Source organism: Camelus bactrianus, chromosome 1, assembly GCF_048773025.1.
Source record: "Camelus bactrianus isolate YW-2024 breed Bactrian camel chromosome 1, ASM4877302v1, whole genome shotgun sequence".
NCBI classification, from domain to species: Eukaryota; Metazoa; Chordata; class Mammalia; order Artiodactyla; family Camelidae; genus Camelus; species Camelus bactrianus.
The window spans coordinates 83,107,936-83,132,363 of NC_133539.1; the positions used below are offsets into that span (position 1 = coordinate 83,107,936).

Here is a 24,428-nt window from a genome sequence, read left to right on the forward strand (position 1 = left end):
TATCTTACTTTTACAAACCATTTCAATGAGTGAATGGATGGAGCAGTTGCTTTAGGTTTGGTCTCACCCTGCTCCTACCGTTCCCTCCATCCTTTGATAAGTTTCCTCATACTGTCACATTGCTGTACACTCCATCTAGGTCAAAGGCAGGAGGACCCACAGACCCCCTAGGTACCTCAAATCGGGCCAGTTTTTATCTATGATATGTTCACAAGTTGTGTGTGTGCAAAATAGCTCTCTGGACACAAGTCTTCCTCTAATACTTCTTCATGGTGAAACCATGTTGGCTGTCATCGGACAGGCCAGTAAGGCCCAATTCATGTAAGGGGACTACTTAGACCTACCAGGACCTGTCCTTCCACTCCTGAGAATTAGAATGACCTGGGCGTGTACTCTGGGGTAACATTTTATAGGTATATGTGTGTGTTCTGCATCGTAGGAAGGAACACCTTTTCATTCCAACTGCTGGCCTGCCCTAACATGGTCTACAAGTGGAATAAAGTTCTCAGAAACCCAAGACATTATTAATCTTGTCATTTACACAAGGTGATAAGTCCTTTCATTTTTAAACAGGCCCTTGACAGCTGGTATTTAGTAAGTAGAATAAGAGAAGGCTGCTGTTCGCACTGAAGAGAAAGAAATGTGTCGATAAGAGATTATCTAATTCCTGATGTATATTTTGAAGAAATAGGAATATAGAAGAGCGAGTGCCCCTCAGAGAATACAAGGCCAGAATTGACTTCAGGGCTTCTGCCAGCTCTCTTGTGGTTGAGGAACAGCAGCAAGATTCTACAGTGTTTGCAGTTGGAACAGGCATTGTTCTCGTTTGTGCTTTACCTTATAAACTTTTAACTGCTTCCAGGACCATCATGGCTGAATTGGCACACCCGCGTCCCTCTCCTCAGCTCCACGTCCGTGGTTCTATCAGGCTGCTATGACACTAGAACAGTATTATTATTGCAGGCTTATTATGGGCTCAATTATCAAGTTATTTTCTTTGGCTTTTTACTGGGAAAAAAAACTGTATTCCTGCATCATTCAATTAATGCAATTTGTGCAAAAAAGCAGGGAAGATCAGCGATGTAAAAGCAAAATGTAAGATCTCAGCCTCTTTCTACTTTTTAAAAATGTTTGCGTCAACCGTCAGGTCATTTGTTAATTTGCTCTTCCTTTACAAGTATTTCTGTCCACATTTTCTATGACCTCTTTTGATGTTAAAATTATTATTGGCTTTGGCCATTTTCTTTGCTTTGCTTTTAAGTCAAGTTCCACTTTTATACCAAAGTTATGTTCTGCTGTTTTAAGATGAATGCCAGCTGGCAATACCCAGAGACTGGCTTTGTGAACAGTGCCTAAGCTGACTTTGGGGGGATGTTGTCTGGCTGATAAGTTACTTCCTTCACCCAAAGAAGAAACTGTCTCAGACATAGTTTGCCATTTGATATTTATGTGATAAAACAAATAGCATCCCCCTCAAAAAAAGTTTCCCTCGTATAATAACGCCCCGAACACAACACTGCCATAATACTACACAGGCTAGGAGTTTTTATTAAGATGCACAGACCGCAGAAGTTGGAAAAAGAGGATGATCTGAAGTATTCTGTGCACATTTAAAGCAATTAATGTTTGCATGCATGCAACACTTTTCATTCAGGAAGGTCTCAAAGCATCACACCCACACGAGATTCTAGCTATTTCTGGAAGATAAAAAATAGTCATCAGAATGCATGACAAGCCATCAAGGAGGAAGATGTGTTGGTCAGGAACACAAGAAAATCCTCTAGCCTAGTTAAAAAAACCCCAAGGATGATCTTTAGCTTTCTCATCATATAATGATGGGGCTCTTCCCAAGCATTCGGAAATTGTTCAGAATGATCCATTTTCAGCCACTTTGAGGACAGGTGGCTAATGCATATTTCTTGTAGGGTCTGTAGAGAGATCCTTGGAGGTTATTGCACAGGGCGGCTTGCAAGGTTTCTAGGCTGGTTACACTGTAGGCTCCAGGTACCATAGTAAGTGGACCTTTATTTATCACTTGCCCTATTTTTTGCAAATCGGAGCCAACAGTCAATTCTCTCTGTTTCATCCAGTAAATTATACTTGGCTTTCTCTTTGTGTTATTAACAAAGAGATTAAAAATGTGGGGTGGGAGAAAACTCCTCCATTAATATTTTTGTTCCAAAAATAGGCAGTGGATACATAGTTTTCACTTTGGAAGCGAATATAAAAAGACAGTATTTGATATTTCACAGTTAATATTTTCTAGTCTTTAGATGTTACCCTAAAGACAAATAGGGGTTACTATGTCTTTGGAGAAGCTAAGGATGGTTTGCTTTGGCAAAGCTCGGCCATGATAGTGCTTGCATTCTGCTGGACACGTACCTTTACATTCTGTCATCAGTCTCTCTGTCTGCTGGAGACACTTTTCCTCATCTCTTACTCATCAGGATCAGAATGTGTAATAGGGTCCTTCTTCCAGAGGCCAAAACTTGACATCACTCTTGCCCTCCTGAATTGGGGTTTCCCCCGTTGCTACGGATAGATCAAGGGTCCAGACGGTGTTTCCTAAAGCCAACACGTGTGCCCACATTGTCTCTGTGGACTTGATGTTACCGCTGCAGCACCAAGACTGACCGATGTGTTAATATCAAACGTTGACTTTGTTCAGATACGCAGACTGTTACCTACCTCTGCTCCCACCCACCCTCCAAATGTTAAAGTTCCATTCAGCTTTTTCTAGTCTTGAGACTGGCAAACCGAATAAAGCTATAGAAAATAAAACATTCGGGCTGAATGTTAGGAGCTGGAAGGGGAAGAAATCAACTGTCAGCCTCAGAGTGAAAAGACAGCAATAGTCTGAAAAAGTTGTCTCGCAGTGCAGATTTTGCAGGGAGTACATTTCTCTATTATTTCAATTATTACAACTTCCTGAAGAGGGTGAAGGTCACTCATAATTCACACTTCTGCCATTTTTAGACATGCCAAATGCAGTCTATTAAGCATAAATAAAACTTCCAGTGCTTGACCAGGAAAAATAAACGGGGATTCGTAACAATGAGGCCTTGTTCATCTTTTTAAAAGTAAATGATCTGTTTTCTTTCTTGTTTTCCCTCTTGTGCACTGAATTTTTCTGCTGTCTCAATAGTACAAGCCTAACACTTTAAATCGATCCAAGCATAGCAAACTAGACAGCAGGTTTGGTCTGACAGATTTTAGATTTTTCTATTTTATAGGATAATAAACAAGAACCCACATTATTACCATCTATAAATACAAATGGTAGCATCATCAATTTGATGGAGGAATAGGTTGAACACAGGCTCTGACAGTATAAGACAGAATTAATCTGAAAATCTTTTATAGCCTGTTAACTTTCCTATCAGAATGCTTATGTGTCCATACTCTCTTTAGTGGCTGTCTTCTCGGACTTAAATAACAAAAGAAAATTAATATTTAATAACATGGGATACATTCCAGCGCTGACTATATATAATGTATAATTATATATAACATATGTTACCTGTAATATGTAATTTATAAAAATTGTAAATACATATAACTTATGTGATATAAATTAGAATTAATCATATGTCATTAAATATTAATTTATGTTAATATATAAAATGTGAGATTGCTAATATCTTATGCAGATTTTAAAATTTCCCTAAAACATACACTTTGCCACATTTATACATCACATATAAAATATATAACATATCCAAGCACACATATAGTTATATATAGCATTGTATGAAAATATAACTCAAAAATTTGCTAAAGCAAATCTACATCACCACTGCCTTTTAGCCCTAGCATAGCTTTGCAAATACTAATTGAATGGATATTCTTTTGGCATTTGGAACTGATGTCAAGGTTTGATTAAAATAAATCAGATATAATAATTATCTTTAGAGCAATTCTTATATACATGTATAATTTTATATTTACGCCTTAAATTGTGAATTTCACCAATAGTAGAAGTGAACAGTTCAGAGGATTTCTAGTTTTATTTTCAAAGATCTGAATGACTTAGAATTAAAAAAAAAAATTAAGAAATTTCACTAGTGTGCTATATTTTAGCAAAATTTAAAGATAAAAGAATACAAAAGATCTATTAAAACACTTACTATAAACATTTATTCTTATAAATGAAGTATTCAGAGGTCCAGATATAATATCCATATTAAATGGATAGAAATACAGCTTTCTGGAAAAATTAAAAAGAGTCCAGCAAGACATTGGGAAAAATAATTTTTTTACATGATAAAATAAAAAGACCACCTCAACTTCTGAAAATTTCAAATGTATGGAGAGTTAGGTCATGTTCATAAGATGTTGTGTTTCTGGAATTTGGTGTATTAGTTACCAAATAGAAAACTCTAACAGAGTTAACACAGTTTTAAAATATTTATTGACTTTTTAAAAAATGGAATTCCCATATAATCCTATTTTCTTTATTACAAGGCCCCATTCCTCTAATTTTTCACCTTATATTGGGAGGGATTGAGTTTTTCCCTTCTAATAGAGTGATCTGAGAGAGACAGATAAAAATAATAAATCAACAACCCTTTTGTATTAATTCCAACTTTCTCTAAGTGTTTGAGACTTTTGATCCCCTCTTTATATACTTGAGTTGAATTCATCACAAGATCCCAGATCCAACACATTTTTATTTTGGTTCCAGATAACTTTTTCCATAAAACCCCCTGATGGAAGAGACCTGTTAACTCTTTTATGGAATTTAACAGAGTAACTGATTCCCTTCCATTTCTCTCCAGCACAAAACCAGAGAGGTTATATTAGTAGCGTCTCTGCTTCTGGCACATAACTCAGATGCCATTAATTCACAGGACTGCAATGTTGCCAAAATTTGGAGAATACACTGATTTTAAAGACATTGTGATTGTATTTGTCTAAGAGTGGCCAGTCATACTTAATAGACAACCCTGCAGAAGCTGCATAAATTACTTCTCTCCTCTGTTATATTTTCATTTGCCAAAAGACCTATTTTATCACGTAAAAGCATAGATGTGACCTCTTATTTTCTGAAAGGCTTGATTCCTCCAAGATTACGTTCCATCATCCCCCCCACATAATTGCTTTGAGGCAACAGACTGTCATGTTTTCATTAAAACTACTCCTCTCACTTCTCGAACGCCTGCTGGTGTATTTATTGCTAGAATGTAAACCAGCTTTGTATGTAGACATTGCTGAATTCAAGTTTTCAGATCATACTTTGGGGCCATCATAATTACAGGAGGAAAAAACATAATTTTACTTAAGTCTCTCTAAGATCCGAAGAGATGAGATATAGTGAAGATGGCGAGTGGTAGCAACACCTTGGAAAAAAACCACTGGATTTGTAAGGGTGGTAGATGGGACTTCGAGGCACATTCTTACTCCGATAGGAGGAACCTTGCCCAGAATCTGCCCTCATTACGTCGGGCTCTTGCCAGTTCTTTTCAAACCTCAGTTTCATGAGCACCATAAAAATTCACTTAAAATCGAAAAGAACACCCTGAAGTTAAAACCCACTCTGCTTTGCCTTGCCTTCCGTGGCCTGGAATGTCACCTTTTACCTCCAGTAGATAAAGCCAACATCAACACTCTTCCGTGTCTTTTATTTTTTATGCACTCAATATTCTTCACATGACAATCTGGACACTTAAAGGGAAATTACAGTAGTGATCTATGTCCCGGCGAAGAGAACTGTCTTTCTAATACACAGTTACAACATATCCATCATTTTCTTTTGTTGCTTGGACCGTTCACATTGGATTGAGTAAATCTAAAATGGAATTAAAAGAGACATGATTAATAATGAACTCCAAAGAAACAGTGATATCATAATCCTCTCTTCCAGTGATCTCGCTTGTGTATCTAAGCAGCATTCCCCAACAGAGACAACCGTACTGTTTGACAGTCTTGCGGGATGTTGTCTCTTTAACCTCACTATTTCCGAGAAGCCACCGAAAAGTTCTAATATGTCACAATTCAAATGTCAACATGTTGTTGGAAAGGAAGCTAATAAGTTAAACCTTTGAGAGATGCCAAGAGAAGAGGTGATTCAAACTGTTGAGAGAAGTCCATTGTTTTCTAAGGGGAAATGGAACTCTAGAATGAAACGGGGTACTTATAAGCGTTTAACTGGAAGGGTTAGGAGAAAAAAGCAAACGGACGCTCATTTTTTTTTTTTTTTTTTTTAATCTGGTAACTTTTTGAGTAGAACTATGCCTCTCAGCATACTTCCAAAGAAAGGAAAATGTGAAGATTAGGGTTAATAAGATACAAGCTGTAAACTTGCTGGTTTTCATAGAAACAGCACATTACAAGGTGTAATTTTCCTGAGACGGTCTGGATTCTACATATAGATAGAGATAAAGAATCTTAGATTAAATTATAACGTATCAGAGTAACATTTTATGTTTGGCATTATTTTCTATAAACCAACTTGATGTCATTAAATTACTGTTGCCTGAAAAAAAAAGATTTTATTTTGACAGGGAAGAAACTAATCAGAAAATTCTCCTTGAGTTATTTTTTGAATTTAGCACAATTTTATGCTCTGGGCTTTTTAAAGAAAAATAAACAATTGGACTTCAGAGCCACCTACTGGAATGAAGAGGCACGTACTTATGCTTAATGTCCTCTGTTTTTCGAAAGATAAACAAACAGATAAATATAATTAAAGTTATGCATGTTTCTGTTGAGCTTAAAAGACATTAAATTATTCAGCTTTTCTCAATTTCTAAAATCAAGTGGTTCTGAAAAAAAGCTACAGTTAGAGGAATGTCTTCTCAAAATAAATCCTTCCCACCTACTAGGGTGTACCAGTTTGTGTTATGTGATTTTTCTTCCCGTTGGATCAAGACTGAGCAGAATTAAATCCCTAGTTTTGTTGTTGTCGTCGTTGTTGCTTTTGGTGGTATTTGTGCTTGTGTGTGTGTGTGTGTGAGAATGTAACTGCTTGTGTGTGTGTGTGTGTGAGAATGTAACTGATCTCATTTTCCCCAGTTAACTAACTTTATTTTTTTCTTCCATAATCTCTATCTGGTTACAGAATTGTTTTTTTTTAATAGTCTTAGGATAAAATTTAAAACCAAGAATACTTTATGGTAAAATGAATAAGCACCTTAAATGGTTTCATGGTTAAATTCCTATTTTTATTGAGATATAATTGACATATAACATTATATTAGTTTCAGGTGCACAACATAATGACTCAGTGTTTGTATATGTTGCAAACTAGAATTAAATGATTTTATGAATGAAGAAACCCTGAAGCCTGGACAAGTAAATTGGGCAATGACTTACTTAAGGTCACAGAGCTGGTCAGGGAAGAGGTAGGCAGCTCTTGGAAATTATAGGTCAGGGTTTTTTCCACATTTACCCCACTGCTTTTTAGTCAGTCATTAATGGATTTATTAAATCCTTCCTCTCATCAGCATTTTGCTGGAAAGTAAGAGGAATAAGCACCACCCCCAAACCTTGGTAAATGAGTCAATTGAAGGCGTAATGCCTGCTTTCGAAGAGTGGGATCAGGAGCTGGGTGATGAAGGCAGGTCCTGGATCTGTGAGTACCACTTCTGATTGGTAAGAGAGGGATTGAGTTTTTAAGAAACAAATGTTCTTTTTTGACTAGGTTCTCTACAGCTCTTGCTGTCATGATCCTTTATGTTGTGTCTCTCCAACCTATGACCTTAGAAGCACCTTGCTGAGAAGGTGCTCCTTTTAAGGACATGTTGCAGGGGGTGATGGTGCCCCTTAGCTGGGCCACTGCTGGAAAACAGAGGACACGTTCAACTCTATGAGTATGTGTGTGGTTCGGCAGAGTCAGGAATTCAGAGCAGGGATAGTGCTTTGTTAAACATTACACAGGGTGGGTGTGACACAGCAAGTCTTGCATTAAGAAAATTTGATTTGTGAAGTGGGAGTTGGAAAAAAAGATTTGTGAATTGGTATGAGAGTCACAGCTTTCCATGTGCCATCAGAGGGCTCATTTTCAATGTATAAAACAGGAAGTCATAGTTCTTTTGATGAAAAGAAAAAGGAGTATTTTTGTTAAGGTGTGGGAAAATGTAGAGTTATCTTAGTGTATATGTTGCCCTTTTAAATACTCACTTCTCTTTCTCTCTTTCCCACCCCACCTGTCTTTTGAAGATATTTTATAGAGTAGTGGCAGACATCGCCCCGGGAGAGGAGCTCCTGCTGTTCATGAAGAGTGAAGACTATCCCCATGAAACTATGGCGCCAGATATCCACGGTCAGTACCGCCCATGCCACCGTCAGCCTCACTTGGAGGCGGTGATGGCGCCTGTAGAAGGGCCCATCACACTTGGTGTTTGTTAGTTTCCCCGGCTACTCAGTGTCAGTTCTAACAAATCCCTTCTCATAGAGGGGCTCTGTTCTTGGTTTGCCATCTGGCTGATACTACAGTGAAGGTAAAGTAAGCAGAGGTCTTCTCTGAAATGGAGGTCAAAGGAATTTTGAATATTTAGACTGAGACATCACCTAGTTACACTTTTTGTCAATGCCTTAGGCTGTGGTGAGAATCCTTTCACTGTGCAAAAGTCATTTCAGGGAGCTTGGTTTGGGGCTTTTATAAATCTAACAGCTGTTCCTCCCATCTAATGTTCTGTTGCTGAGAAAAGTATTTCTACCTGAGTAAAATCCTCGCCAGTGCGACCATATGGAAGGGAATTTGGGGGATGAGAATTGGGAGTCTAGTACAGATGAAGACATTTCACAGCCAGAGGAATTTATATTTGTCAGAGAATCTATTTTACATCAAAGAAGGTGGGATCAAAAAGAATTATAATTACTAGTGATATATATTCAGGTAGGATTAAAAGGCAATTTTATTCATCTTGAATTATATCACTGGGATGAGAATGTAATACTTTTTTCTTTTTCTTTCCTATTTCTCTCTCTTAATATAATGTGGTTTGATTCAGCATAATCTAGTGGTGTCTTCTGAGCGTTGTATAGTTGGAAAGAGCACTGGGAAGGGTCACCCATCCCCACCTGCCTGAGCGGTGGGGATCGCTCCACTTCCCATCTCTCTGGCATTCTGGACAGGGGAACCTCAGCCTCTGCTTCTGCAGCTCCTGCAAAGGAAGCTGCCACTATTGGCTGGCTCTTTACTTGAATGTTTTTCCCTTTGGCTGAGCTGCATTCTGCCTCTTTATAAATTATACCAGTTGTATTTTGGGGAGCCTTTTGGAAATTATTTTCTTCTTAGAAACTGTGACAAGTAAATGGCTTTAGAAACCCAGAGTTGTCAACAAGCCTGGTGGAGTCTGAGCCTGAATGGGGAGTCTGACCCAGTGGGAAAGGGCTCTTTGACAAGGGGGAGTGCTTAGATGATCATAAAAAACGTAACTTGGGCCTTCCCTGGTACAAGGCATCTTTCATCATTGAATGGTAGCAGTAAAAAGTTTTCAAACAATTATTTTTTTTTAAAGTATAAGTGCTTAGGTTACTATTCTAGAAAACTTAAATAGAGATGACTATTACTGTATTAGGGCTACCATTCATAAATCACATGCCTTTGCAACACTCTTGAACCCACCAGGTGCTTTTCATTTTCAATGTGTCATATCCATATCCTTACATATATCAGATATGTTACATATAATGTTTATATTGTTTAAATGGTGATTTGTATTTCATACTTCTAGGATTTAATGTTTCTTAGGAAAGAGAAAATAAAACATGCTTTGTATACCTACTGTATGATAGATATCGAATGCTCTCCATTTATTAACTCATTTCATCTTTTAGACATAGATCAAACCTGTAAGAAAGGAATTATTTCCGTTTTACAGATAGGGAAACTGAGGCTACATCAGGCTGAGTGAATTGGCCAAGATCAGATGGACAGAAAGTGGTAGAGTCAGCATTCAAATTAAGGTCTTGCTGTCTCTAAAAGCTATGCCTCTCCACGTATTATGTGGCTTGGAGGTTCTGTTTGTGTTCCGACTGCTGGCTGAGATCCTAAATTTAGATCTTAAACGTGTGACTAGTGTCACAGGCTATAGGAAACATTTCCATTACCCAGTTTATGTCGTTGAGAAACTTGTCTTTAAAGCTAAGGTGATTTAAGAATACCTCCCTCTTCTTTAACACTCTAAGTCCAAAGTTGACAAACCCTAGAATCTGAATACTAACTTTTTTACCTTTCTGGCCCCCATATTATTGGTTTTAGTTAAAATAAACCAGTATCATACGTGGATAATAGCCACGACATCCCATTCGACCTCTCTGCTGGGCTTCTCGCGCTGCAGCGGGGCATTCCGACTTTCAGTGGCCCATCTTAGCACGGACCTAAAAAGCCCGTAGTGGCCTGCTAACCTCTCTGACTTCATCGCCCCCAGACATGCACCCTATAAACCTACCGTACTTCCCCACAGCGTTGCCTTTCACGAGCCCGCCATGTCCTTTCCTGCCTTCATCATTGGTCCGTGCTCTTCCTGCTGCTTGAAACAGCCTCCCTCCTCCCACTTCCCCTGGCTGACTCTTATCCATTACCAAGCCTTTTCGGAACCTCTCTCCTGCAAGATAGACAGGTTTGGCACATTCCTCTGGGCTCCCTTGCATGCATCTGTCATAAAACATGTTCCACTCTGTTATTCACTTGTGTATCCCCTTGAGTTTCTTATGTATTCATTCCTTAGCAAAATGCCTAGCATTCGATGGGTGACTGAAATATTCCCTCAAAAACATTCAGTCAGTGAATCACTGGCTGCAGGCCTGTACCGCAGGGGTTGTGGATCACGTTGTCGTCCTCGGTGTCTTTCTGCTTTGTGAGCGTCTTTTGAGACTTCTGTGATTAGTCTGTGTGATCAGAGTGCAGTATGGCCTGACGAGTGACCCCAAACCCTTTCAGTGGAGAGAACAGAAAGCACACCATCACGGCCTGACACCTGATCGCCTTGCTATCTCTAGTCCCCACCATTATCATTTATTTATTTTACTGATTTAAAGTGCAAATTCATGATACGCTGGCTATTTAACAAAGCCATGCCTATTAGCACTGACCCTGGGGAAACATAAATGAGCCTAGGAGAGTACCAAAAACAGGCTGTGTCCCACTATAAGTAATGATGAATGTTAAAGTGTTTCCAAGTGTACCGATGTTAGCCAGGCTTAAGTGTGGCTCAGACAGGGCTCTGTCCCTTGTACCTTCCAGGTAATGTAGCCGAATGAGAGGGGTACAGATTCAAACAGAGATGGGTTCAAATTCTGACATAACCACTTATCTCTACAAGCCCCGACTCGTTACCAAACTTCTCTGAGCTTCAGTACACTCATCTGAAAGTTGGAATAAATACCCAACATATAATTCTTCACCATCAGGTTTTTAGGAATATCAATAATCCATGTACAGGATTGAGGAAATAGATGATGCTCAGTGAGTGGTCCTTATTACTTTTCATATCTTGTGAATATTAAACCCTGGAAGGGTGTAGTCATGAGGTTTTATCTGATAAGAAGGGTGCAGGGCAGCCGAAGCAAGCACTTATTTATCCTTCTAGGCTTTGTCCTCGTTTCTTTACACGTACTATTTCTAGTCCACGTTAAAATGGAAGTGGTGGAAAGGACAACCAAATTGCCTCTATTATGTCTTCCCTAATTCAGTGAGAACTGCGGTTTGCGGCGGCACTTCCTGGTCGTCTAGCCCTAGTAACACCTGATTACTTTCGCAGAAGAACGGCAGTACCGCTGTGAGGACTGTGACCAGCTCTTTGAGTCCAAGGCTGAGCTAGCGGACCACCAGAAGTTCCCGTGCAGCACCCCTCACTCAGCGTTCTCCATGGTGGAAGAGGACTTCCAACAAAAACTCGAAAGTGAAAATGATCTCCGAGAGATACACTCAATCCAGGAGTGTAAGGAATGTGACCAAGTCTTTCCTGATTTGCAAAGGTTAGAAAAAAAAAATATGTTTATTTACTCTGCAGGAAAATGTTGTGCTGAATTTTCAGAATCTATGCTGATGGGAAATTTGGAACAGCAACCAGCTGGGCAAAATGTGTTAGTGACACACTCAGAAATCATTTTCCTCTGGAAATTCTCACCTGTAAAATGCTTGCAGTGACGTTGGAATTAGTTATTTTGATGCCAAATAGAAAATATGTTTACTATTATTTAAGCAGGGTTATTGACATCTGAAAGTTTAACCGTATAGTAAACCATAACTTAGAGGAAGAATTAGGAGTGCTAACTGGGAGTAACAATGAGGCTAATTAATCTAACTACATACCAAACAGTAGATGATACATTTAGATGATATCATTTAGATATCATCTAAATGTATTTAGATGATAGTAAAAACATTTAGAAACATTTAGATGATAGTAAAAGACTATTCTGGTCCTAATGAAAGATAGATGGTCTTCTGATAGATTCGTATAATTGATGGATTTAGTTTCAACTATGTCTCTAAACTGCACACATATAAAAGAAGCATGCTCAGTGAGGAAAATGTTGAATTTTCTAAAAGGGAAAAAATAAACATGACCTAAATGAAATGATTCTTTAATTCTTATTTTTAACAAAAAGAAAATCATATTTCCGTGATGTATTAACTGTTTATAGCCTTTTTAATTTAATTCAAGAACATTTTTATTTTTATTAAAGAAAACAATAACCCTGGAACCTGTGTTTTGAAAACTGTATTGATAATTAGGCTACAAAACGGTCTTTCAGATCAGAGAAGTGTTTAACCAGCTAATAAGTTTTTTTCTTTGTTTGTTTGTTTCTACCTCAGTTTTTTTGCCTTGGTCCGCAAACAATTTTAATAATTGCATTCATTACTTTGCTTTTAAATCTGGAACCTATAATCAGAATTTCAACGGAACATTACTTTATTTAAATGGGCATGGCAGTGTATCAACGAGCCTTTTTCAACGGTGTGAATTACTCACAGTTTGTCTTGGACACTCCACCTATTTCAGTTTACCTTTTTGTTTTCATCCTTAGGGCCTCCTCTTCCTCCTTCTCTGTTTCACTTCTGTTGACTGCCCTGCATCTCTCCTCATGGGAAAGGATTTCACGTGGCAGTCATTCATTTTAATGCACAGATGGCTAAAAGGGCATCAAGTGTAACCCCTTCCCCAAGGAGACAAAGTCCAAAGAATGAATCTCTATAGCCTTGAAAATTCAGGCCTAATTTAGCTATTAGAGAGAACATTTGAGGACTGACAGGGCTTTCCCAGCACCCTTTAAACTCATCTTTACTACTTGATATAAATCCACAGAGAGAATAAATCTGTTATCTGTGTTTTGTAAAACACCAATTTATAGTTAAAAATGTCACAGCACACCTCCTAAATATATTGTGTCCAAATTAAAAACCAAAATGAAACTAATAAATACCAACAGGTAAGAAAAGTGTTTATACTGTAAAGCAAAAGCTCTGATGCCAGAGGGTGAGTCTATTTTCTTCTATTTTGTTATCAAAGATAAAGGACAGCACTGTAAAGTAAACATCGACAGACTAAACCCTCGAACGTTGTATACGGCAGCACTTCCTAGGGGGAGAAAGCGTCTCACTCTGACTAGGTGTAAGATTAAGCCTGTGTCCTCTCTACTGAATGCCAAACCAACTGTCAGTTTAGTTCTTTTGGTCAAACATTCAGTAGGAAATAAGGATGCCTAATTACCTGGCGCTGGATAAACCCTCAGAGCTCTCTTTTTGGAAGCATGGCCAGAGGGATAGAGCAGGTCACCATTCACCATATTGTCAATCATCTAAGTGATATTTTGGGTTATCTAATTTAGCCAGTGTAGAACCTACATGCCCTGAGTATTTTCTACTTTATTGAACCCAATATTGTTGCTTTATATGTGAAACAAATGAGAAATCTATTCTAGACATAATAGGTTATTCTATTCTGTATCTTTTTGTGTAAAATATTGAGAAAGGAATACCACCCTCCAAAAAGCAGGTGTGGGGGGAACAAGAAACAAAGGTTGATATGCAGAAGATGGAAAGAACCCAGAAGGCTAAGCAAAGCTTTATAAATTGGGATAAAATTCTATGAAAAGTGAAGTTTCACGAATGACCGACTGGCCACTTCTATGTTTATGAAAGGAATGTACATTTGCTTTTGTGAGAACCACTTGCCTTTGTATTTTCTATCACTGATTAGCTGATAGCTGATCATTCTACGGTGCAACACGGGGTTTACGCTAGATTAGAAGAAGCAAAGCAAAGAAAATTCCCTTGCTTTGCTCTCTTTATTTTCCTCTTTTGTGTCACGTCCTATGCTCTTAAATCAATATCATACCCTTGGAGTTAGAAGACAAGAATAAGACTCAGTGTAGAGGACAATCTTTTATCACTAGGTTTCAGAGTTTATGACTTGAGATACACATTGGAATATAATATATATCACAAAATGGCATGTCGTGATGGTTTGCTGGAGACCACGGTGAGAACAGCCGTCCGTACAAGGATTTGGGAAGATGTCCTGGACTCAGTTCAGTGTTACTGCTGTTGTTGATCTCTCTCTCCTAGCTCTCTTACTAACATTTCAACTTGTGGAACAAACAGAGGATTACATATTGTAGATAAAGATAGGGCAGTTCTCGTGACTCCACACACCTGTGCTCTCCTGGTACCTTTTGTTCGCAGCGAAATCGCCCTTGGTGCTCAAACAGAACAGCGTTACCAAGCTGACTGACTCATAGGGCAGGGAGAATGCGTTTATGTGCCAATATGAACAGGACTGGAAGGAGGAAGCTGGTGAAGAGAAAAAGAAATATGGAAAGGTGTTTCTGATGTATCAAGATGTGAGGAAGGGCATTGCATTTTTTCACACACATTGGCCACACACACAGCGTATACAAGCACTGAGTAGTATCGTCTAGGTGCACAGAGGTCTTACCTGATTCTTAAATTTAGAGTGTTTATCTCACAGGAAAATGGAACACGAGAAAGAAAGGGTGCTCGCATGCCTGGTAGTGTTTCTTAATGCCTTTTTGTTAAGGAAGTTTTCATATATACACAAAACTAGAGAGGATGGTTTGATAACCACCCCGCCATATACTCAGGTTTAATAATTATCACACAAGGCCAGTCTTGTTTCAGCTCTACTCGTTTTGGATTATTTGAAACAAATCCTGGACATTATGTCATTTTATTCATAAATAGTTCAGTGTGTATCTGTAGAAAGTGAGGACTATAAAACATAACCTCACTTTAAAAATAATGGTTCCTTACTATTACCACATTTCAGTCAGTGGTCAAATTCCCCCAGTTATTTTATTATTTTTACAGGGTTTTTTTTGTTTGTTTGAATTCAGATCAGAATAAGGCCCATTGCTGCGATTGGTTGACATGTATCTTATATTTCTTAATTTATAGGTTGCCTCAGTCAAAGTCAGTAAACCTCCCTCCGTCTCTCTCATTACAGTTTATGTATAGAAGAAACCGAGTGGTCCTTCCTGTAGCATTTCCTCCAGTCTGTATTCTGCTGATGATGTCCCCTTGGTATTTTTAACATCCCTCTCCATCCTCCGTATTTCCTGTATACTTGTAGTTACATCCCAGGCCTTGAGCAGATTTAGGCTCAGTGTTTTGGGAGGAATACCTCATTGATGGTGTCATCTGTTTCCATCAGGAGGCATGTGATGGATTGCCTAGATTCATTCATTCTTTAGGGGTTCCAAGATGAATGTAGTCTAATTCCATCACTCTTTCATTATTTATTACCTGGATTAATTTTATGCAGAGGAACTTCCCCTCATTGTTTGTTTGCTCACCCTGAAGCAGAGTTCGTACAGGGAAGGCAGGATATGTGCATGAGTTTTTCCCTTTATCTACTGGTTTTCAGAGTGATGGTTTGGCGTCTCAGTGTCTTCCAGGGGTAACTGGTGAGCCCCCTTCATGTGGTTTTTAGTATCACTATTGTTAAGAGATGAGATTAATTACTCTTACTGGTGCTTAAATTTTCCCATCTTTGGTCGGTGGGTGTCTCTTCAGGTTGGCATTCCCATTCTTTTGACATGATCTATAACTTTCTTGCTTTTTTGGCATATCAAGATGTTCAAGACCCATCTTGTGTATTTCGTGCTTCAAATTTGAAACAGACTATTTTTCTAAGGAGTTCTGGTTACTTTATTGGGGAGTAGTATCCTAGCATGGGATGTGTGTTTATTTAACCAAAATGTTGCAAACATCTTCTGAATATCACAGTAATCCATTATCTATATCTGCTTTTCATTATACTCATACAGAGTTCATATTCAAATTGTTTAGAAAGGAGAGAGAAACATGTGATAAGGTAAAGTAGTCTAAGCTTTAAAACATTGAGAAACTATGCTCGTGAAAAACTTCTAACCATGTTTTTCTTTTGAGGGGCTTTACTAGTGCACCACTTATTATACACTTTTTTTCCTTCCCTAATTTATAGGTTGTGTGTGTATATATATATATATATATGTGTGTGTGTGTGTGTGTGTATTTCTATATGTTACATATACCTTTCTATATAATGTTTATATCTACATCTATATCTAGACACATATATATCCATTCCTGGGTCCATCTGTCGGACCGTCCATGATATTGGTTATAGGAGGAGGTTACTTGTTGAATACTTAGCTTACAGCTCACTTTCCCATATGGTGATACGGGTAGGAATAAAAGTCCTTTTTGAATGTAGGGGTTAAATACATTAGATAGAATAGTTTCCTGCATGTTCTGAAGCATTTTTTTTTAACGTTTTCTGTTTGAGTGTCTGTGTTTGAATTAAGTGGCTCTCAGCAATACGTGTTGCAGTTAGAACTGTGTAGTGAAGCCAGAACTGGACAAATGGCTAGTTGTTTATCATGCCCCTAAATTGGCAACTACTCCCTGCTAGCTGAATCAGATTTATTTTCCAACAACAGGGGTACTTCTCTGGATTGCTGAGAAACACCGTCTAGGGAACATAAAATGTGCTTTTGTCTGTTGCAAGCCTGTTTCCTCTCTTTCCTCCTCGCCTCAACTCCTTTCCCTTCTCATTTCTTTAATTGCCAGTTGGATTAGTGATAAAATGACGTTCTGTTTATGAATGTGTTCTTAGTCACCATGTCTTATTAAATCAATTGTTCTCTTAACAGCCTGGAGAAACACATGTTGTCACATACGGAAGAGAGGGAGTACAAGTGCGATCAGTGTCCCAAGGCATTTAACTGGAAGTCCAATTTAATTCGCCACCAGATGTCACATGACAGTGGAAAGCACTATGAATGTGAAAACTGTGCCAAGGTACAGTGAATTTGTGGACTACTTGGCCTCTCTCTGTCATCCCGCTCTCTCTTAATCCATCATTTGCTACGATATATAAAAACAAGCCTTGAGAGGGGAAACTATAAATATCTTGAGAAAAGTAGACTGAGTGTTGTATGCTAAAAGGCATTAGTACAGTGTATAAAAACACTTAGTGGGTATCCTTTTATTTTTGTAAGGGAGGAAGTGAGGCTTAATGGTGAGTTCCAGAACTAGGTGTCAGACATCCTTGGTAAATTCTTGGTTCCGCTACTGGCTTTCCAGCATGGGGTTGTTTTATAGCCTTATGGAGAATGAAAATTTTATCCAGTGCACATTACTGATTTCTTTTAATAGCAATTTGTGAGGAAGTCACATAAAGTTTCTGAATGCCTATTCAGAAAGAAGAATGGGAGACTCCTACATTTGCAGATTTTTCCACCCAAGTCCCCACCATAAATTATGACTTGGTTCTAATTAAAAGTGCAGCGCTTTAGTGGCCAGGGCTGAGCAACTTCAGGGTGAAATGAAGGCGCTCCACCTTGACCGTCCCTCTGGACTTCGGGAACAGCAATTCACATCATTGGATTTTTGTGTTTCTCAATTAACTAAAAGATGTCCTGGTGTCATGAAGATTGATTTCTATTTCTAAAAACTTTTCCCAGCATTTGACCGTCTTTTCTCCTGCCAGTAGAAACTGTGACGTTCAAAATTGTCTTGAGATGTGTTGCTCCCTGATGTGTGGGTAGCTTTTTCTTTTTGTTTGTTTGTTTTTTCAGTACGATGTCCAAAGGAATGATTTTAGCTTAATGGTAACTTGATGAAACATAGTGTTAGAATTTAACCCGTAGGGGAACTCACTGAATAGTTTTGGGATACTTTAGTCAAAATCCCCCCAATTTTGGACATAGTGTATCTTTGTTTAAAGGATGGAAATTGCGCACCATTTTAATAATATCAGGGCCAATATTTTATTATTCAACTCCATTCACTCTGAATAGGACCAAAAAGGCCTTGCCTATGGTCTACTAATGTCAATAAGTATTTTGTTCAGCTGATACCCATGGATCCTTTGTGCAAAGGATACAGAGCTGAGTCACTGACAGTCCTGACCGTAGAGAGGCTCACACTTTGGAAATAAGAATGTCATTTGGTCTTTGGGGAAAACAAATAAAAATAAAACAAATACACACAGTTCCTTCCTGAGTCGTTCCGGTCTTCTTGCTTGCGTCCCTGAATCAAGTTTCGTGATTAATCAGTACTCATTTCCTAGCAGGTTTTCACGGACCCTAGCAACCTGCAGCGGCACATCCGCTCTCAGCACGTTGGTGCCCGGGCCCACGCGTGCCCGGAGTGTGGCAAAACGTTTGCCACTTCGTCGGGCCTCAAACAACACAAGCACATCCACAGCAGTGTGAAGCCCTTTATCTGTAAGTTTTTACCACTCCAGCCCTCCTCCCTGCATCTGTCTCTCGTCCAAAAGGCACTGTGATCAGGAGAGCGGCCGCGCACAGCCGTGGCGGGGGGTGCTTTGCACAAGCTGTTTATGGTCTCATCCAGTCGGGCTATTTTCTATTCCAAGACAATCTTTTATAACCAGATCCCTGGTATTTTGTCTGTGATCCCAGGGTGGGGGGGGGTGTTTTCTTTGAGATGAAATCAATAACAGGGAGAGAAACTAGACGTCGTTAAACAATGTAAAGGAAGCCTCCCCAGGTTGTGGGATTTCGTAGAGACAACCAGATTTGTCTCCCACTGAAAAACGTGTGTGGCTCTGTAACACAGCAAATAGCAGATGCCGCTAAACAAGATGATGTGACAAAAACCTGTTCTGGCTCAGAAAGAGCTAGAAAAGCCCCACCTGGTATGTAGGCTTAGGACTGCGTGTATGTGTGTGAGTGTGTGGTGGGGTGGGCGGAAATGCCCTTTAATCTGCCCTTTGTTGCTGATCACAGGTTGTGGTTCGGTAGTTCTCAGTTACTTGAAAAGCAGAACATTTTCACTTTGATGCTGGACGTGCTGCTTCTCTAAGCCACTGCACAAAAGCAAATTTACAGGCAGTGTGTTTTCAGGGGACAGCCAACCTGACCACCTACTTAGAACATCCCTGTGCAGAGCACTTGAGTGACACACTTCGAATAAAGTACGACGCAGCCCTCATTCACTTCTTCCTCTGTCCACCCACCCCTGTTCTCTGTATTGTGCTGAAAAATTTCATATGGAAAATCAGTTGGTCTCAGTCCATCAGGGCAATGACTCCGGACTTCTTTTGATCCAGTGCTCGGCTGGGCTTATAAACACAGTGACTCACTGAGTTGTGTTACAAACTTCAAGACAGGTTTTGGATCCAGATAAGCGTAGACCGGGATGAAGCATACTTAGTAGCTGGCAGAACTTCTCACTTGGGAACCCTTGCAAAACAGTTTTTCTGACAAATACTTGATGGTTTGTAGTAGGCACAGGAGACACTACTACAGGACCTGATGGAAAAAAACTAATTTTCAGTGCCAGCGTGGAAATGCCAGAGACTAACCGTCCTCCTTTTCGCCTTGACACAATCCTCTTTTATGCTTCCAAGCACCGAGGGAGCTTTTCTTTCCGTTTCCATTATGAGTCCATTTTGCTCATAGGTTCTTCTGTTCCCCGGGTGGAGTGAAGAGGACTAGCAGATAAACAAAAGGGTGCTTTAGTCTCCCATGAGGAAACTCTGTGGAAAGTCATGGGAAATGAAGTATACAATGGAAATTTTAGACTTCTTGTCTCCTAAAGATATTCCTGACTCCAGGTCGTAATGCGCTAAAAATGTGCTTGAAGTGCTACAGGCACACATAATTCATTTATTTCTGACTTTGCAGAAATAAATTGTGATCAATTTATTATATGTTTTGGTGAAAAAACGGGAGGAAGAGACCACAGTGAATGATGATCACCCACTTCATGCTTTCTCTATTATTTAAAATAAATGTCAGAAAATACGGATTCCTACCATCTAAGATTCTGGGATCTGGAATTTTAATTGGGTTGAAATCAACTGCTTCGCTTTAAAGCCCTATAGGGTGTCCCTTTCCAATCGGATTGTGCAAACTGTTTCCCATGAATGCATTTTCAGTAATTATTGGTAAATTTAAATAGCAGATGGCAGTCTTCAAATACAAAATCTGACAGAGAGCTGTGGGGTAATTATGAATAATAGCCGTGTAATTTCAGAACAAAAGAGGAGTTGGTGTGGAGGCTTTGGAGTGGAGGAGGTTCACCTAGAGTTGATATCTGTTTCTCACCAGAAGGCCACACACCACGATTTACCCCCACTGGTGTGTTTATGACAACTGTCTCTTATTACAGTGTACCGCCAAGCTTGCGCCCAGAGTCACCAGTACTAAGGTAATTACTCACTGCCTTTACAGAAACCTCCAGCCCTTCCCAAATAGAAACCACATGCTCTAATAGGCTGAGTATATTCAAAATACCTCTTAATTTGTTTAATAAGTAGAAAAATGCAATGTTAACTGCTGGCTAATTCCTTATTACTGAGAAAATTACAGTGGAGTATAGACTTCAACATCAACTGAGCCACTTACCTGGAGGCCTGGTGGTTTGTGGTGGGGCCAGGCCAGGCCTTCAAGTGAGAAAAACAAAGCCTCTGCCTAAGGAGACATCCCAGATTCTACGTTCCCGAGACCTGACACAAACTCTGTTTGTCGGTGTAGCGAAGCATATGATCAGGAAAGTCAGATGCAACTCTGTTGCTTTCATATACAACTCTTGATTTTCCTAAACCCATCAGCTCTAAGAAGGGTAGAGAGCAACATTGCCTTGCCAGAAAAATCACAAATCTTTCAAAAACTTACACCCATTTGAATACCCATCAAGATATTTTTTCAATGTCTTTTAATGCCGCTTTCTTAACGAACACATGTTTATAATTCCATCTACATTTTATTTACTATTTCTTGTTCCTGCTCATAGCTGAATTAGTATAACTAGTGAAAGTCTCCTGTTTCTACCCTCTAGATCATATGGCTTTAATTAATGTATCAAAGAATTTAAATAGTATGCATATTTACTGTGTATGGTTAACTAGTCTGTACTCTGGTATGTATATTCCAGTTGAATAATTTGAAAAGAAATCACTCGCATCTTCTCTTCCTGTTAAAACGCACGCTACAGCCTCAGCAATGTTATGACTCATCCCACAGTTGGAAGCTCGTTTAGCATTCCTAAGCACATGGATATGTCTGGCAATGCATTTTAATTGTTAGTGGTGAAAGAAATAGATATGGAACCACTTGGTACTTCCTGTTTGGTGTTGTGTGGGATAACCCAGGGTCTGGATGAGCTTTGCGTGACTGAAAGTCTATAAAATCTTTGAATTTTTTTTTTTTTAATTGTTATTGTTTAGACTTAGGAGTGCAGCCATTCTCTACTTAAAGGCAGTTATCACATGAAAGAAATAAATGTTACATTTTTGTCTTCAATTAAATTTCTCATATAAAATTTGTTTCGACAATTACCAACAAGGCATATCACATTTTTGTGTGTATTAAACATGCACAGAAGCATTAAACTCATGCAGAAAGTGGACTCATCTTTACTAAAGTAATGTAAAAAATGTGACGCTTAGGAAATGAATCCTATAATCCGGCTGGACTGTGAAGTGAGTGGGATTCCTCCCTAGCAAGATTCTTCAGGGTTATGGAGCTCCGTCTTAAAATATTCTGACATCTGTTCACACGTATGTGAGGAAGATGTTCTACTTTTTTGGCAAATTCTCGGGGAAAGGGTGATTTCCCAGCCACTCCCACTGCTGTACTCTCACTGGATGAGAGCATTCCATGCACTCTCCCCTGCTTACCGTAGTTGGCTGTGCCACACAGAAGTCAAGCCCCAAGATAACCAGGGAAGATATGACATCAAGTGGACATGTTTCCCAAGGACAGGGTTTCATAAATGCAGGAAGGTTAGCACAACCGCTGGTGTGAGGGGAAGTCAGAGGACGTGATCCTAGTTCATGGGAACCAGCAATGCAGGATGGGCTACATTCAATTTAGTTTCCTTTGCAGGCTTAAAATAGAGCCATTGTAAATTATGTCAGTCTTTCTCAAATCATGAAAATGATTGTTAAAAATGTCTCAGAATACACAATGTGCATTGTTGTGTGGCTTTGATGTGTGAATGATGAGAGCATATGATATAATACGAATTAAATAATGGTAGAGCAGTCACAGGCTTTTCTCCCCAAGGGGAGAGGGAATAAAGGTGAAGTTTCTGGTCGAGGGAAAGGCTGTTTTGTTTTGTTCTGGTACCTGCAATATAGAATTCTGTCAATGGTCTAAAATTTTAAGGGGATTCCTGTTCTGTTTCATGTTTAGTACATCTTGAGAGTTTAATTTTAAAGATTCTGTTGGTGTAGTGATTGGGTGGGAAATCAACGCATGCTGGAATTTGACTTTTTAATCAATATTTAAATACACAAATATGATGCAAAATATTATGCAATGGGGATGACAAAATATTTATATATATATGAAATATTTGTGCTGTCTCAAGACATTTGTCAGGTTGGATGCCTTGCTTTGGAATCTAGTGAAATGGGGTTTTCTGTGTTTGGAGCACCCAGATTGGTGCCTCCAACATCTTTCCCTGGCTTCCTAATTGACATTTGGGGTAAACCAATTGTGATACTTGCTAAATTCAGAAGCAATTGCCATAAAGCCTGAGATTCTTTTTTGTTGTTTGCACACAGGTGAGGTCTGCCATAAATCCTATACTCAGTTTTCAAACCTTTGTCGTCATAAGCGCATGCATGCTGATTGCAGAACCCAAATCAAGTGCAAAGACTGTGGACAAATGTTCAGCACTACGTCTTCCTTAAATAAACACAGGAGGTTTTGTGAGGGCAAGAACCATTTTGCGGCAGGTGGATTTTTTGGCCAAGGCATTTCACTTCCTGGAACCCCAGCTATGGATAAAACGTCCATGGTTAATATGAGTCATGCCAACCCGGGCCTTGCTGACTATTTTGGCGCCAATAGACATCCTGCTGGTCTTACCTTTCCAACAGCTCCTGGATTTTCTTTTAGCTTCCCTGGTCTGTTTCCTTCCGGCTTGTACCACAGGCCTCCTTTGATACCTGCTAGTTCTCCTGGTAAAGGACTATCAAGTACTGAACAGACAAACAAAAGTCAAAGTCCCCTCATGACACATCCTCAGATACTGCCAGCTACACAGGATATTTTGAAGGCACTATCTAAACACCCACCTGTAGGGGACAATAAGCCAGTGGAGCTCCAGCCCGAGAGGTCCTCTGAAGAGAGGCCCCTTGAAAAAATCAGTGACCAGTCAGAGAGTAGTGACCTTGATGATGTCAGTACACCAAGTGGCAGTGACCTGGAGACAACCTCGGGCTCTGATCTGGAAAGTGACATTGAAAGTGATAAAGAGAAATTTAAAGAAAATGGTAAAATGTTCAAAGACAAAGTAAGCCCTCTTCAGAATCTGGCTTCAATACATAATAAGAAAGAATACAGCAATCATTCCATTTTCTCACCATCTTTAGAGGAGCAGACTGCGGTGTCAGGAGCTGTGAATGATTCTATAAAGGCTATTGCTTCTATTGCTGAAAAATACTTTGGTTCAGCAGGACTGGTGGGGCTGCAAGACAAAAAAGTTGGAGCTTTACCTTACCCTTCCATGTTTCCCCTCCCGTTTTTTCCAGCATTCTCCCAATCAATGTACCCATTTCCTGATAGAGACTTGAGATCGTTACCCTTGAAAATGGAACCCCAATCACCAAGTGAAGTAAAGAAACTGCAGAAGGGAAGCTCTGAGTCTCCCTTTGATCTCACCACTAAGCGCAAGGACGACAAGCCCTTGACCCCAGTACCCGCCAAGCCTCCTGCAACACCCGCCACAAGCCAAGACCAGCCCCTGGATCTAAGCATGGGCAGTAGGAGTAGAGCCAGTGGGACCAAGCTCACCGAGCCCCGTAAAAACCACGTGTTTGGGGAAAAGAAAGGAGCCAACGCTGAGCCAAGACCAGCATCTGATGGTTCCTTACAGCATGCTAGACCCACTCCCTTCTTTATGGACCCTATTTACAGGTAAGGGTGGGTGGACACCGCTGAATGTGGACAGACCTAGGAGAGGTAGTTTTTATACTAGAAAATTACAG

At 39.5% G+C, this 24,428-nt stretch overlaps 1 protein-coding gene across 11 annotated transcripts in view; it reads left to right on the forward strand.

The window, feature by feature from the left end:
- The window catches only part of MECOM (MDS1 and EVI1 complex locus), a 528,132-nt gene that overhangs the window by 473,537 nt on the left and 30,167 nt on the right, over positions 1-24,428 (forward strand). For 7 of the 11 annotated variants that reach the window (XM_074368128.1, XM_074368088.1, XM_074368105.1 and 4 more), the window contains 5 exons: positions 8,161-8,263; positions 11,709-11,925; positions 17,110-17,257; positions 18,531-18,687; positions 23,001-24,357. In XM_074368128.1, the coding sequence (XP_074224229.1) occupies positions 8,161-8,263; positions 11,709-11,925; positions 17,110-17,257; positions 18,531-18,687; positions 23,001-24,357 (1,982 nt within the window). The remainder of the gene's footprint in view (positions 1-8,160; positions 8,264-11,708; positions 11,926-17,109; positions 17,258-18,530; positions 18,688-23,000; positions 24,358-24,428) is intronic. The other 4 variants (XM_074368097.1, XM_074368116.1, XM_074368156.1 and 1 more) reach the window with 3 other exon arrangements.